The sequence below is a fragment of the Perca flavescens genome, chromosome 9, assembly GCF_004354835.1.
Source record: "Perca flavescens isolate YP-PL-M2 chromosome 9, PFLA_1.0, whole genome shotgun sequence".
NCBI lineage: Eukaryota > Metazoa > Chordata > Actinopteri > Perciformes > Percidae > Perca > Perca flavescens.
Genome location: NC_041339.1, coordinates 21,724,769 through 21,739,132, shown reverse-complemented (window position 1 = coordinate 21,739,132; position 14,364 = coordinate 21,724,769). Strand labels below are relative to the sequence as shown.

The 14,364-nt window shown below is 41.2% G+C and overlaps 1 protein-coding gene across 5 annotated transcripts in view; it reads left to right on the top strand.

The window, feature by feature from the left end:
* LOC114561115 (arf-GAP with coiled-coil, ANK repeat and PH domain-containing protein 2) overlaps positions 1–13,483 on the top strand; it is a 60,537-nt gene extending 47,054 nt beyond the window's left edge. For 3 of the 5 annotated variants that reach the window (XM_028586839.1, XM_028586838.1, XM_028586836.1), the window contains 11 exons: positions 941–1,149; positions 2,081–2,150; positions 2,280–2,374; positions 2,532–2,719; positions 3,678–3,779; positions 4,402–4,494; positions 6,349–6,581; positions 6,720–6,829; positions 6,943–7,053; positions 7,612–7,673; positions 11,626–13,483. In XM_028586839.1, coding sequence (XP_028442640.1) covers positions 941–1,149; positions 2,081–2,150; positions 2,280–2,374; positions 2,532–2,719; positions 3,678–3,779; positions 4,402–4,494; positions 6,349–6,581; positions 6,720–6,829; positions 6,943–7,053; positions 7,612–7,673; positions 11,626–11,729 — 1,377 coding nt within the window. In that variant the 3' untranslated portion in view covers positions 11,730–13,483. Of the gene's footprint in view, positions 1–940; positions 1,150–2,080; positions 2,151–2,279; positions 2,375–2,531; positions 2,720–3,677; positions 3,780–4,401; positions 4,495–6,348; positions 6,582–6,719; positions 6,830–6,942; positions 7,054–7,611; positions 10,663–11,625 lie in introns of those variants that run through there. The other 2 variants (XM_028586840.1, XM_028586837.1) reach the window with 2 other exon arrangements.
* The last annotated feature ends 881 nt before the right edge of the window (positions 13,484–14,364 follow it).

Genomic DNA, 14,364 nt, shown 5'->3' with positions numbered 1-14,364 from the left:
AAGTCAGGTTGATAGACAGCCGACAGCCCTATTGGACAACTGTTAGAATTCATATTATGGCAAGAACCAATCAGCTAAGTAAAGAGAAACAAGTGGCCATCATTACTTTAACAAATGAAGATCAGTCAGTCCGGAAAATTGCGAAAACTTTGAATGTGTCCCCAAGTACAGTCACAAAAACCATCAAGCGCTACAACCAAACTGGCTCACATGAGGACTGCCCCAGGAAAGGAAGACCAAGAGTCACCTCTGCTGCTGAGGATAAGTTCATCCGAGTCACCAGCCTCAGAAATCGCAAGTTAACAGCAGCTCAGATTAGAGACCAGATGAATGCCACACAGAGTTCTAGCAGCAGACACATCTCTAGAACAACTGTTAAGAGGAGACTGCGCGAATCAGGCCTTCATGGTCAAATAGCTGCTGGACCGCAGAGTGAAGGCAAAAGGGCCAACAAGTGCTAAGCATCTCTGGGAACTCCTTCAAGACTGTTGGAAAACCATTTCAGGTGACTACCTCTTGAAGCTCATCAAGAGAATGCCAAGAGTGTGCAAAGCCGTAATCGGAGCAAAGGGTGGCTACTTTGAAGAATCTAAAATATAAGACATGTTTTCAGTTATTTCACACTTTTTTGTTAAGTACATAATTGGTCATTCATAGTTTTTATGCCTTCAGTGAGAATCTACAATGTAAATAGTCATGAAAATAAAGTAAACGCATTGAATGAGAAGGTGTGTCCAAACTTTTGGCCTGTACTGTATGTAACACCAATTTCCCATACTTGAGTTTACATTCACTTTCCCTTTTCTAGACAGCGTTTGCTGCTACATTGCCCAAATTACACCACAGGGATAAAGTTTCATTTAGCGTTCATCCTATCCCATCTTAATAAATCTTGACCATCATTCTGCATGTCTGGGCATTCCCCTGTCTCTCATGTCAGAAGCTGGATAGAAAGTCGTCCACGTCAACAGGAAGCCTGGACTCTGGTGGGGAGCCAAAGGAGAGATCACTGAAAGGAGAGAGTGCCCTGCAGAAGGTCCTGGCAATCCCAGGCAACACCTGCTGCTGTGACTGTGGGCAGCCAGACCCCCGTTGGGCCAGCATCAATCTGGGCATTACCCTCTGTATACAGTGCTCTGGTATCCACAGGTAAAGTACTTTAGTTTTGTGTAAATTAATCCTTAAAATAGGTCTTTTAATATTGAGGTTATGAACAGCTAGACACATAAAAATGGCAGAAAAAGCAGGACTTGCAATAACAAAGAGCAATGGAGGAGGATATAGATAAATAAAATACCAATCTAAAAGAAAAGGATAAATCACAAAGGAAGAAACAAAGTCATACAACTCTTAAATAACCAACTTATACTTTTAAGTGCTATGAAAAAGTAAAGATGTTTATCCCTGAAAGGAGAGACTGAGGAACTAATAAACTATGGAAACTAATATCAGCACATTGTATTTATTTATCTCATAATTTGCAGGAATACAGTTCATTTTAAGTTCATTTGGTGTAGTGAAAACTGGAAAGTATTAAAAAGTCATTGCATGTTTGCTTAGTTATGGAAAATCTTTTCCACCAATGCTTTGTACAAACTGTTGGTCTGGTATTTATGAAATGTAAACTCACTGTTATGAACAGCCAGCCTGCTTGGGATGTTTTGGCGACCTTTAATGTTTCCATCATATACATCCCATTTGTAGCAATTGTAAATCTCTAGCACTTTGTCTCTATAGTAGTTATAGATTTTTGAATATACATATATGTTACTAACAAAAGCATAGAGCAGTCAGAGTACTGCATGTTTGTCTGAGAACTACCTTCTCTACATACTGGGTTTGTGTGGTTAATGCTGCTAAAACCATGTATCTGAAAAGTATAATTGTCTTCAAGTCTTTCTAGCTTTTAGCCCTTTCACAATTAAAGCATAATGAGCAAAGACATTGTGCTTTTTTAATTGCTTCTTTCATCTACTTAAATTGTATTTAGTATTATTAACTTGTAATTTTATCTTGCACACTGCAAACCGATTTCCCTTGTTCTAAGCACAATGACCATAAAGACCTATTCTATCTGCAGGAGTCTGGGAGTCCATTTCTCTAAGGTTCGGTCTTTGACTTTGGATACATGGGAGCCAGAACTTCTAAAGGTGAGGGAGGAAAAACTGATGAACATAAACAAATGTACACAAACATCCAGTTCAAACTGAATGTCTTACTTCAAAACAAGTGCTTTTAACAAATGACTTTTACATTTATTTGTATTGCACCTTTCACAGTTGATGTGTGAACTGGGAAACGGAGTGATCAACCAGATCTATGAGGCTCGGCGAGAGGAGCTAGGAGCCAGAAAACCCCAGCCAGGAGATCCAAGGTACAGAACTGGTAGAAAGCAGATTGGTAGATTTTCCGACTTTTTTTCCCTTTATTCATATTTTACTTAACTTATTTCCTGGTATATAGTGTTTTTCTGTATCTGACATAAAACTGAATATTCTCAAACAAAGCCCGATGCTTCTTGTTCCTAACAGACACGAGGTAGAGGCCTACATCAAAGCCAAATACGTGGACCGCCGGTTTGTACGCCGGCCGTCAGATGAGGAGCTTCGCAACAAAGTGGTTTCTCTGAGCAAACAGGAGAAAAGGCTGAGCAGCAGCTCTGAGCATCTGCCCCCAAGACCGCCACCGCCCACCCCAAAACTCCGACCCGGTCAGTCAGGTCAGTCGAATAATTAACTTAACATAACACACCTTTCAACCCAAGAGTTTGTGATTTTTGTAACCTTTCCCCTCCTTTTTTGAACTTAATGAATAACAAACTGACTACAAAACTAATTCAAAGGTGCTGATCCTAACCTGGATGGTGTCTGGCAATCGCACAAACGATTGCCACTAAAACGTGCACGGAATTTTAGCTGGATGGATTTAAGACCACTAGGTCCAACAAGCTGTCTGGACTTAATACAGTATTTACCTGTAACGTTTAAAAATCAGCATTACTAGTAGTTTGGAACGAGTCATGGTATATTTTGAAAACTGATATATTTAAAGTCAGTTGATGAGGGCTTGGACATTGGATCAGTACTTTTTGTCATCTCACCCATAATTCCAGTGATCGGCTACTTGGATGAGGAGCAGTGTTACATAAACTTCCATTTTTAAGTTGAAAGTTCAACTCAGTCTTTGTTTATTTATTTTTTTTTACAAATTTCCCCCATCCTAAATTACCTGGATACTGAACTAATACAGGACTTTAGAGTTTTTGTTTTTGTTTTACAGAACTTTCAGTGCCGCTTTAGAAACAAAATTGCTCTGCATCAAGAGGGCAGTGTCATTTGTGATTGTTGCCACCTTTTTTATTGTATGCTCTGTGATTTTTGCATTGCCATGGAGAAGTGTTTACCCATCGGCATACTGTATGTTCTCTGTGAACAGCATATGCCTCAGCCCTTTTTGCCTCCCATTGCTTCTCGAAGTCTGTCTCCTCCAGTGTCGACCGAGCTGGTAGTCTAACTATCTATCACCCTGCCTTCCTCTCTCTCCTCTTCCTCAATCTTTCTATTCTGTACTTCTGGACTAACCCCTGCTCTCAATGCCTTCCCTATAACTCTCCACCCTGCCACTCAATGTACACCCTCCGCCTTCCAATTCCCAAACTGCCATTATCCCTAACATAGCTGTTGCCAGTGGCATGGAGGCTCGCCGTGACTCTCTCTTCTGTCCTGATGAGCTTGACTCGCTCTTCTCCTACTTTGACAACTCTGCCAAGCTCAGGAGCAGTAAGTACTGAATGCTTAGTGTTTCGCTTGCTTCTCCATCCTCTCTGTCCATTTGTATTCACTGCTTTGGGGCTGTGGACTAACAACCCTTCATCCACTCCTCTATTCTTCCTTCATCCAGTCCTTTTTAATGGACCATCCCATCATGTTAAGGGCATTGCAGAGCGTACCATTTTTTGTTTTTCCCAGGGCTGGGGAGTGTTTCTCTCACACATGGTTTTGGTCAGTGTCTGGTATTTGCATTTGTATCTGTCTCATCATAGTTTTGGTATTTAGGGACCTGAAACATAAGGTGATGATGTGGATCTGTCCTACAGTTCTTTTTCTGTTGATTTCAGCCGGGGACTTACTGTGTTACTGTACAAAATATAAGGACCACCTGCTGTTTCTGGTAATCAAACTGGAGGAAAAATAGCAGCTGTCAAAAGCCAGTAGATGTTCAAAAAACGTTTAGTTACCAAAAAAAATCATATTTATCAAAAGGTCTCTGCTACGTTAGGAGGCTGTGTGATGATGTGAAAACAATCAGCAGGAAGGTGTTCCTTTTATTTTATACACTCAGTGAATGACATCTGTGTGTTGTTCCACCACCAAGTTGTGATTCAGACTCTTTGTGTTACAGTAAAAAGTGCAGACAGTGGCATCCAGAATAGTGCTGATGGGAGCAGGGAGATGCTGGCCAACACCCCTTCCAATAACAGCCTGACAGATGCAGGTAAGACACAAACTTTTTTTTTTGTGTGTAAGATCAATTTTTTATATTTTTGAACAGACAAACACAATTAAACAAGAATAACAACCCTCTCCCACCCCCCACCCTCTGCGGTCTTGAGAAAAGAAAAACAAATAAACAACAAAACCAACAAAAAATTGTAATGCTGAGGTCATTAGGACTGATACTTGTGCTGCTGCGTTTTTCCATAGATCTATAGTCAATGACTTGGCTTTGTTAATCCTTGCTGTAGAGAGCTCAAGCATAACTATGTCCAGAAAATACGCCAACCACTGTTTTATACAAAGCAGTTGTACTTTTAGAGTCATCATTAAGTAACAAAACAATCTGGTCAGTAGGAATTCGACATCCTATCGCATCAGATATTATCAGTGGCGGCGCCAGAGATGTTCTTTTGCTGGTGCTTTGGGGTTGCTGGACGTTTCAGTGAGGGTGCTCTGAAATTTTGAGTTTCCCTTGACACAAATAGGCTAACATTACACACACTCGCGCAGATGCCCAAACACCTCCGCCGCGGGTTACTAAACGAGCGAACGAGAGAGATTGATTTAAAGTTGCCGATACAACAGCACAGCAACTCTGATTAGCCCACCAAACATATTTCAAATACCAGCCAACAAGCCAGGTTCAAACAATCATTACTGCAGCTCTCATACAGTGGCTCAGAAGAGTAATGCCGCAGGCCAAATACACCACACATAGCCAAGCACACACATAAAAACACACGCACATGTATCCTCACACAGTTTTCACACTTGCACGTCAAAATACTGTAGTCATATGTGTAGTGACTTAATATATCTAAATAAGCCACTGAGGGCGAACACGTTTTCTGGGCTAAAAATAAACCGATGTCCAGTGCGCTGTATAACTTTAGATTCGGTGATCCATTTATTCACATTTCTGTAAAACACGTTTACTGTAATGTTCTTCTACGAGACAGAGATAAGAGTAAGGTTCTTGCATGGAGCCCTATCAGCTGACTCCCCCACTGTGGCCTGGTTGTGCGATCCCCTGGTCTAATGTCATTTACAGCAGGGTGACGTTAAGCATCCTCAGCAGCAATCACAGCCGTGGTCAGGTCATCTTCCTCCGGACGCTTTTCTTCGTCCCGGTTGGTGACAAGTTCACCATATCTCTCAGTCTCATTTACAGGTTTTGATAAAGTCTCCACACCTTGACGTTGAGGGAGTAAAAAACTATCCATTGCTGGCGTTAGACTCACTTCTCTAATCCTAACGGCTCCAAATATTAAGCTCTTCTTCTTCTTCTTTGTGAATACGTTACTGCAGAAGTAAGGTCAAAAGTTCAATGTGTGCTGCACCCTTTGGCCGAATACGATCACCTATATTTTTAGCCTAAAAATAATCGGTTTGTTTTATTAATGTATTTATTCATTTTTTAAATATAAATTATACTATTAACACATTAATGATTTTTTTATTAATTTATAAATCAACCACAGCAATTTCTTGGGGGTGCTAAGGGGGTGCTATGGCAAACCTAGGGGTAGCTACAGCATCCCCTAGCCCCTCCCTGGTGCCGCCGCTGGATATTATTGATGTTGTTTTATTCAAAAACTCATGCACCTGTTACATGCCTATTTAAACATCTTGCCCAAGCATCAAGAGGGTCGGTTGCAGTTTGGCTTATCCACAAAACTTCAAAACCCATTATCACAATAAGTGATGCCCTCATGTGCCATTGCTAAGATTAAAGAGAATGATGGGTTAGTGTCATCGTACAAGCGTGTAGCAACAAGCAACCACTGGAAGACAGCTGCACGTGAGCTAATGCACACGCCCTTAATTGTTTTTCTTTCTTCCCATTTTTCAGACGCTGCTGAGTCTCCGCCCATGGCCATGCCGGCCACACTGCCTCCTCCGTCACCCTGTAAAGAGGTGGTTTTCTATGAGCCCAAGGAGTACAGCTCGGGTCTGCAGCTCTACTGGGCTGCATGTGCCCGCAGCCTGCCGGACATGTCGGAGGCACTGGCCCACGGAGCCGAGGTCAACTGGGTCAACACGGAGGATGACAAGAGGACGCCACTTATCATGGCGGTGCAGGGGGTGAGCATCATCAAAACAGAATAGCTGATCTTTAGATGATGATGATAATAATAATAATAATAATAATAACACTCAAAATTTAAGTGTGTTTTGCCACTCGAAAGTAATAGAATGTGTTACATCAATGGTTCCTTTCAGGGTTCGCTGGTCACCTGTGAGTTTCTGCTCCAAAATGCAGCTAATGTGAACCAGCAGGACGCTCAGGGCCGAGGACCTCTGCACCATGCCACCATGCTGGGACACACAGGGTTTGTCTTACACATCTCATTGTCATTACTTTACCAAATGTTTATGATGCAATTCAGATCATGTATGACCTCTTAAAAAAAAAAAAAAAAAAAAAACTTTCTCTCTGTTTTAGGCAAGTGTGTTTATTCTTAAAAAGAGGAGCAAATCAAAATGCTGCAGACATTGATGAGAAAACACCCCTGACAATAGCCGTGGATGCGGCCAACGCAGACATTGTCACACTGTGAGTGTTCTCGTTATCATTGGTATTATTATTGTTTTTCTGTGAGAGTTGTCTGAGCTTTCACACTGTTTAACACAACCAACCAGCTCAACTTTCAACTACATGGAACTATTGGGGTTTTGGTGACTTGGTCAAGAAAACGTTGACCACACATAGTGATGTTTTGTCAAATGTTACGACTCCTACAATTGGTTTGGAAAGTGAGACTAATTATTTTGAGTATTTTTAATGGCATGAACGTTTTAGGATTTTATTACAAGCTAAAAAAAAAAAAAAAAAAACACCCCAGCTTAACTGTCATTTACCAAGAGTAACAACTTCCTCCACAAGGTGTCACTACTTTATCAGTTTACAGATCAACACAATGCAGTGGACAACTTTTCCCTCTAGGCATAACACAGTGACCTGTAATAGTGCTGTTATTTATCAGAGCTGAGTATTTCTGCAAGAAGGGTTATCAAAACCACCGACAACAGAGTAACAATTTGATTTGATTATTGACTGTATCTCTTAACTGTGGCTAATCTGTCACTTCCTGTTCCTTAACCTGCTCCCTAGGTTGCGATTGGCCAAGATGAACGAGGAGATGCGAGAGGCGGAGGGGCCCTACAGCCAGTCAGGTCAATATAACACCAACAGCCCCACCGAGATGCAGTACAGGAAGTGCATGCAGGAGTTTATTAGCCTGCAGTTGGACGAAACTTAACCGTTTGCTCTTGTTTAAAGAAAGGGGCCACATACTGTAAAACCAGACTTGTCAGAGGAAATGTAAAGCCCAGATTTCTGAGTTGGGGTCAGTTGACTGAAACACTCCAAGATAACCCAGACAATTTATTCTCAGTGGTTTGATTACAAATTGGAGGCCGCATTTTTATTAAGAGACCTCCAGGTGAGGGGAAATTTGATCCACTGATTAGAGTGAACTGAGTCCAACTCTGTCAGTTGGGCTCCTGTGTCCTGCTGTATTGTGAGTGCAACTCTCATCTTAATGTCCCAGCTCCTGCCAGGTGCTGGGCCAGCTGCACCTTGGTGTGGTATAACGTTAGGTGCTATACTGTATTAATGTGACAGGGTTAAAGCCATCGACTCTCAGTTTTCCATTAAGTGACTATTACTACTACTTATTAATGTAAAATAATTGATAGCACAAAATTAAAAGAAACATACACTTTTTATGAGGTAGTCTGTACTTATTCCCTTTTTAAGTTTAAAAACTTTTGCAGATTTCCTCTATACTGTATAAGAGGTGTTCAGTGATTCATAGCAGTTAATGAGAAATTAGTTTCTTTGGCTTTCAATTAGTGTTGTGTCTCTAGCTACCCAGTAACTGCCAACAGTATCCAGTTACCTCAAAGTGATAATCAGGCAATAATCGTGACTTTAGAATTGTTTTTAATTATCTGACCCATCTGGAGAGGCGTAGGGTGTTTCTATAAATCACTAAGTTTCATTTGAAATTGTCCTGTCAGAAGTAATTTATGCACATTCCTATTAATGGTTATGCAACTACTGTACAATGTCCTGCAATTGTATGGTTCCTATTTGAAGTCTTAACCATTGTAAAGGTCTGTTTATTTATTTGAACTGTTCGTTGTCCAAACATAATGCATCTTGCTGTTGTGACATGCTTGGGCAGAAGTCTATTTTAGAAGAGTTTTCTTTTATAACTATAATTCTAGGAACTGTATAATAAGTATACTTACTGTATATGTTGTAAATGATTAGATTGACTGGTTGCACAGGGGTGAGTGCCACGAGGGGCTCTGTGTTAACATCCTTATTTATTTATTGTTGATTGTATGGTATTTACTTCCTGTTATGACAATATTGTGTCTTGGTTATTAGTCGGTTAAGTGTGCTTGCTCATTGCCTGTAATAGCGGGAAATCCAGAATTGTAAGATGATGAAGGCCTTTTACTGTCATTGCGTTGATTGTATCGAATGTTAGTGGGGTTTTTACTCAGAGGGTGGTACATCGTCAAGCAAAAAGTGCAATAGTGTAGGAAAATATCCACATGTAACAGTGTATATATTCTTATCACCTGCTGGTCCTAGCTTATATTTATCTTAATTATATGGGAGAGTCGAAGCTCACTGGAGTTTTATTGATAGGTAAGGAATTATTGAAACGTACCCCACTTTCATCCCATGTCCTCCGCTCCATGCAGCCCCAAATCCTGGGAGGGCACAAAAGCACTTTGATTAAATGTTAATTTCTGATTGATGGAACAGCGCCCCCTGGTGCTGGGAGAACAGTATGTGATGTTTTAAATGGCTGACTTGCGAGGGGGTGCATTCAGTAGTTACAATAGAGATTAGTGATTGTGTTCACAGGTAAAGGAAGTTCTTGTGTCCTTTAGAGTAGATGCTGATGGCGTTTCTTGAAAACTCTTAGATCGGAGGGTAAAGGGACTCGTGTATCTTTGTGTGTTGACCACAGGAGGGAGGGCTGCGCTCAGAAATGTCCACGAGTAAAGCATCGTATATCGAGGGCTAGATGTGCCACTTTACGTAGCCAGAATTATATATTATGCTATTAGCCTGAATGCTGCTTTTTATTTTTTTTAAAGCGGATATACTCCGTGGTCATTTTTTCACTTTTTAAAAATAAGTCGGGAATGTTTTGGACCTGAATGATAAAGAATGAATTCTTCTTCTTTTTTCTTTAGCGTGTGCAATGCTTGTTGCTAGGGAATGTTACCGAAACGATCGCCTGCTGTCGTTGCAATAAAAGTCAGCAGCAGACACATCAGCAATGACCATGAGAGGAACAGAAGGAGTTTTGTCTTGAGCAGATTAGAGTCTGAAGTATGTGCTTCCAGTCACTAAATGATCCTCAAGTTGTTTAGCTTTGCGAGGGGATTTGCCACGGCGCCGTCCTCTTTGAGACCCGAGGGCCTCGTCATCAGCGCCTCCAATCAGTTGATGAATGATGGGATTGATTAGGAACATTCAGGGGTAATGAATGTGAGGGAGGACTAACCTCATCAATCCACGTCTCCCTTTTTATTAAAGTGACTGTTCCCTCGGCTCAAGTGTTTCTACCAGATTGAGTGTGTGGAAGAAGTAGGCTACAGAGCGGTGGTTCTCAGCCTACGGCTTGATTTTTGGGGGCATTTTAACATCAATGTACGAAATCCGGGGAAGTATGTTTATTTTTTTAAACGTAATGATACTACTTTTAATATTTGTATATTTTTTTCTTTAATCAGTATTTGTCTCCTGTAGTCTTCTAAAAAATTTAAAAACCTGAAAAGAGAAGATTTACTCTTGAAACTTAAACAGATTGAGAACCGCTGCTCCGGGTGTAAGAGGAGGCTCTCTCTCTCTTCTTTAACACACTCTCCTTTATTACTCTCATCTACTCTCTCTCTCTCTCTCTCTCTCTCTCTCTCTCTCTCTCTCTCTCTCTCTCTCTCTCTCTCTCTCTCTCTGTAAATTCACTCTCTCGGTTCTGTATTTTGCTTTGCTTTTCTCACTCTCCTCCCCAGAGTTGTGTGCCTTTCTTCTGTTCTTTTTTTCTTTGGGGTGCTGAGAGGCAAACACAACTGTATTTTTGTACATAAACTCCTGCACTTTAAACACAATACAGTTGGTAACAAAAATGAATCTATGTGGGCTTGTCTTTTCTTTCTGAGTCGATCTCCAGTTGCTAAATTGAAAAGCTCTCTGGCTGTTTTTGTCTTTTGCTTCTACTGTTCTTTCCCATCTTTTCTGCCTCTGCATTGTTCTGTCTATATCTCGAGCCACGCCGACACTATGACAGGTATGGCCGACTTTTCCTTTTTGATTCTTGTTCTGATGATACTGTCACTGTGCACGAGCTCTCCGCTCGGCACAACACTGTTGATATTATATCCTCTTGCACGATGAGGCATTAATGGTTTTCTACATTATTTTGTTTGCGTCTCAGTTGCAACACAGTTTAATCTCTAAAATGTTTCTCGTCTTAATGCAAGTAATATTTTATTTTACAATATTTAATGGAACTTATTTGCAGCAGGTTGATGTAGTCAGGAGGGAGACAAACTCAGACTTTGATGTGGTGCTGAAGGGATTGTTATTATATCATCATCTTACCTTTTCTTAGCCACAGTGCCACAAAGTGTTTCAAATTTCAGACTTTCTGACTAGTTACAATTTTACTGATGAAAGGTATTACTATGTGTTATTAAATGATACATTGTCTCCTTCTGGACAGAAAACACTTGTGTTGTCTTGTGCCACGGCAGAGACGTAGTTACTGATATGATGATTATGCAGCCCTGTTCTCTATCTCAGTGGTTCCCAAACTTTTTGTGGCTCATTTTAAAATGAAGTAATGTCTACTGTGACCGCTCACCACAGGTTAGAAGTGCCTTAGTTGAAACATAACTTGTGAGTCGTTTAACAAAAGAGATTTTTCCCTCTCAGATTGTGTAATTGGAAGGCCTGAAAAAAAAAAAAAATTTGAGGAAAGTCAGAAAAGATAATTGTGCATAACAAATGAATGGAACCAATGCTCTGTCTGACTCCTCTGTAATGTTTTGCCGTTGTTGTTGTTGATATCTTGTGTTCTTGTTTCTCTTGCAGGAGATGAAACCTACCAGGACATTTTCCAGGATTTCACCCACATGGCCTCCAACGACCCGGACAAGCTGAACCGATACCAGCAGTACGATCTGCAACGACCCTGACGCAACAGAAACACCGTCCACTAGCACTCAGAAACACTGTCTTCTCAACCCAAGACAGACAAAAAGATGTCCATGGAAAGACGTCGTCCAGCATCATTCAGCATTAAAGCCGGTCAGTGCTGCTGCTGCCACAGCTGGACTCATGTTACGATATCTAATGTGGCCGAAGCTCCATTTCATCAAATTATATTCTTGCAGCTGTGTTTACAGCCCTTGTTAAAGGCACTTCATTTAAGTGAAGGTTAACTGCTGTGAACAGCAAACCTCACCTTTTTTCTATTTTTAAACTGTGCTTCCAGTAGGACCACACTACGTGAATGGTACAGTGTTGAAGCCTTTGAAAGGAGTTGCTAAGTCATGAAAAATCTAAATAATAATTGAACTCAGTCTGAATGTAGAGCTGCCATCAAGGCTATTTTAATCTTATGTCACACTTCCTAACAAAAGTGTGTTTTTTACCAAAAAAGAGCTGTGTTGCATCAGAGTTGTAAAGAGGCAAGTGCATGACAGACTGTTAAATACTTCATTTAAATGTTTAAGTGCTTACTTCCTTTTCAATAGGATTCTCTTTATGATCATAGGCATCTTTTTTATATCAAAGTTTTGCTTTAATGAACTCTCAGCAGCGTATACACGACATTATGCTTTTACTTATTTGCACAAATCCCTTTGTCTTAAATCGCCACTGATGTTTACCAGTTTTGATGGTAAAACTTTGACTTGTTGAATTTGTTATTGCTGGTCTGCAATGTTTAATAGATGATTTTTTATTTTTAAATGGTAGTTATTTTTGAAACACTTTCCTCTGAATAATTTGTCCTGGCACCACATCAGTACCAGCAGTACATGCCAGTGAGCAATCAGCCCTTCAGAGTCCTTATTTTTGTGGAATTAAATATAGCTTCAGTCGTGTTGAGATGATCGTTAATTTGAGGATTCAGCCTCATGCTTATATTAATAAGATGTAGAGTTAAAGGTCCTATATAGGACATTCAGATGGATGTTGTACTAGAGCACCAGCATCTCAAACCAAAAGAAATGGGTGTGGCAGCCCCCCCTCATGTTCTCAGCAAGACAGAAAAAGCGGCCCCTGAACACATGACGAGATTAACGGAATAAAGTTAATCTTTTGTGAACAATGTCAAGTGGCGAGGTAAGTACACTAGGCACTGTCGCCTTCAGCTGAACCTTGAACTGCACTCTGCCAGCTCCCTTTGACAGTGCTGTGTGGGAGGTCACTCTCTTGACACACCAACCCGATAATCGGCCGCCGGACAGCCTGGTGAGGTCTGTTTCAGTGAACTATTTTCGTAAAACACGAGATTGTATTTCGAACAAGCCGCCATTATCGGTCAGCTGGAGAAGCCAGACCCACGTGACTCGTTCGTCATTTCCGGTTAAAATTTTTTGTATTCCGTCTCAGGCACGCGCAGAACGTACGCTCAAGTCAGCGTCACTTCTGTGTGTCCCGAGGCACTTTTTGGACCTCGGGGAGCCGACTGATCAGTCCGACTGCCTTTTCTGCCGACGGTCAGCCGTCGGGTTGGCGTGTCAGGGCCTTTAGTCTCTTTATAATCGCGAGGAGGGGCATTCAAAGGGAGGGACTCACATGCACTAACGTGCACACGCAGCCGGCCCGGCTACCAAAACAGAGAAGCTCGGATCACAGCTCACAGATAGCCTGGGAAAACCCTGACGAACTTCTGGCAAATTTGAGATTTGCTCTGCAAGTCCGTCTGGCCAAGAAGCCCATTCAAGCCCATTTCCAATTTTTCCAAATCGAGGCACCAATCACAACCGTTGAGGCGGGCTTTACACGATGACGATAGTGCAGCGACAGCGAGCAGTATATTGTTTACATTCAACATGACGGCCACCGAAGCACAGCGACCCGTTGGTGCCGCTGACGCTGCTACGTCACCCGGATCGTTGGTCTGATTGGTCCAATTGCGCCCAGAGGCATTTGATCGGCATCTGTTGGTGACGCCCCTTTGGAAATGGGCTGTGAATGAACTTTCCCCAGACCCACTCTCAGTTACCTCAGTCAACCAGGCTAACTCACAGAGGGAGTGACTTAATTCTCTGCTGAGGATGCCATTGCTCCACTATATCTTTACATAGCAAATAGTTGTTTGCTGCAATATTATTGTTCAAAATCTTTTATATAGAACCTTTAAAGAACTCTCCGATAATATCGACCTATATGGTATATACGGCCATTTTATTCCTGTTGATTCTAGAAATACCAGTAACCCTGTATTGTACAGTTTTGTAATTTTAAAACAATTTTATGGGAAGTTTCCTGAAAATAACTGTAATTTGATGTTAATTATAGGAAATTTTCCCTGAAAGAAGCTCCATTAAACCCAAGTAAATGTTCATTTAGTATTGGAAACTTAAAGTTAAAACTAAGTTACGACTTTAGATTTCAGTCCTGGTTGATCTGGCAACACCCGTGGAAACAGCAAGTGCGGTTACTTTTTGTAGAAAGTAGCCGCTTTCTCTTTTTAGAGCGCAGCCAAACAAACTCACGTTCCTGTTGACAAATTTTACGTTTTCATGTTCAGCTGACCAATACTGACCAGCTACAATACTCTGTTATGCAGGCAGATTATTGACATTAGTCAATAATTGG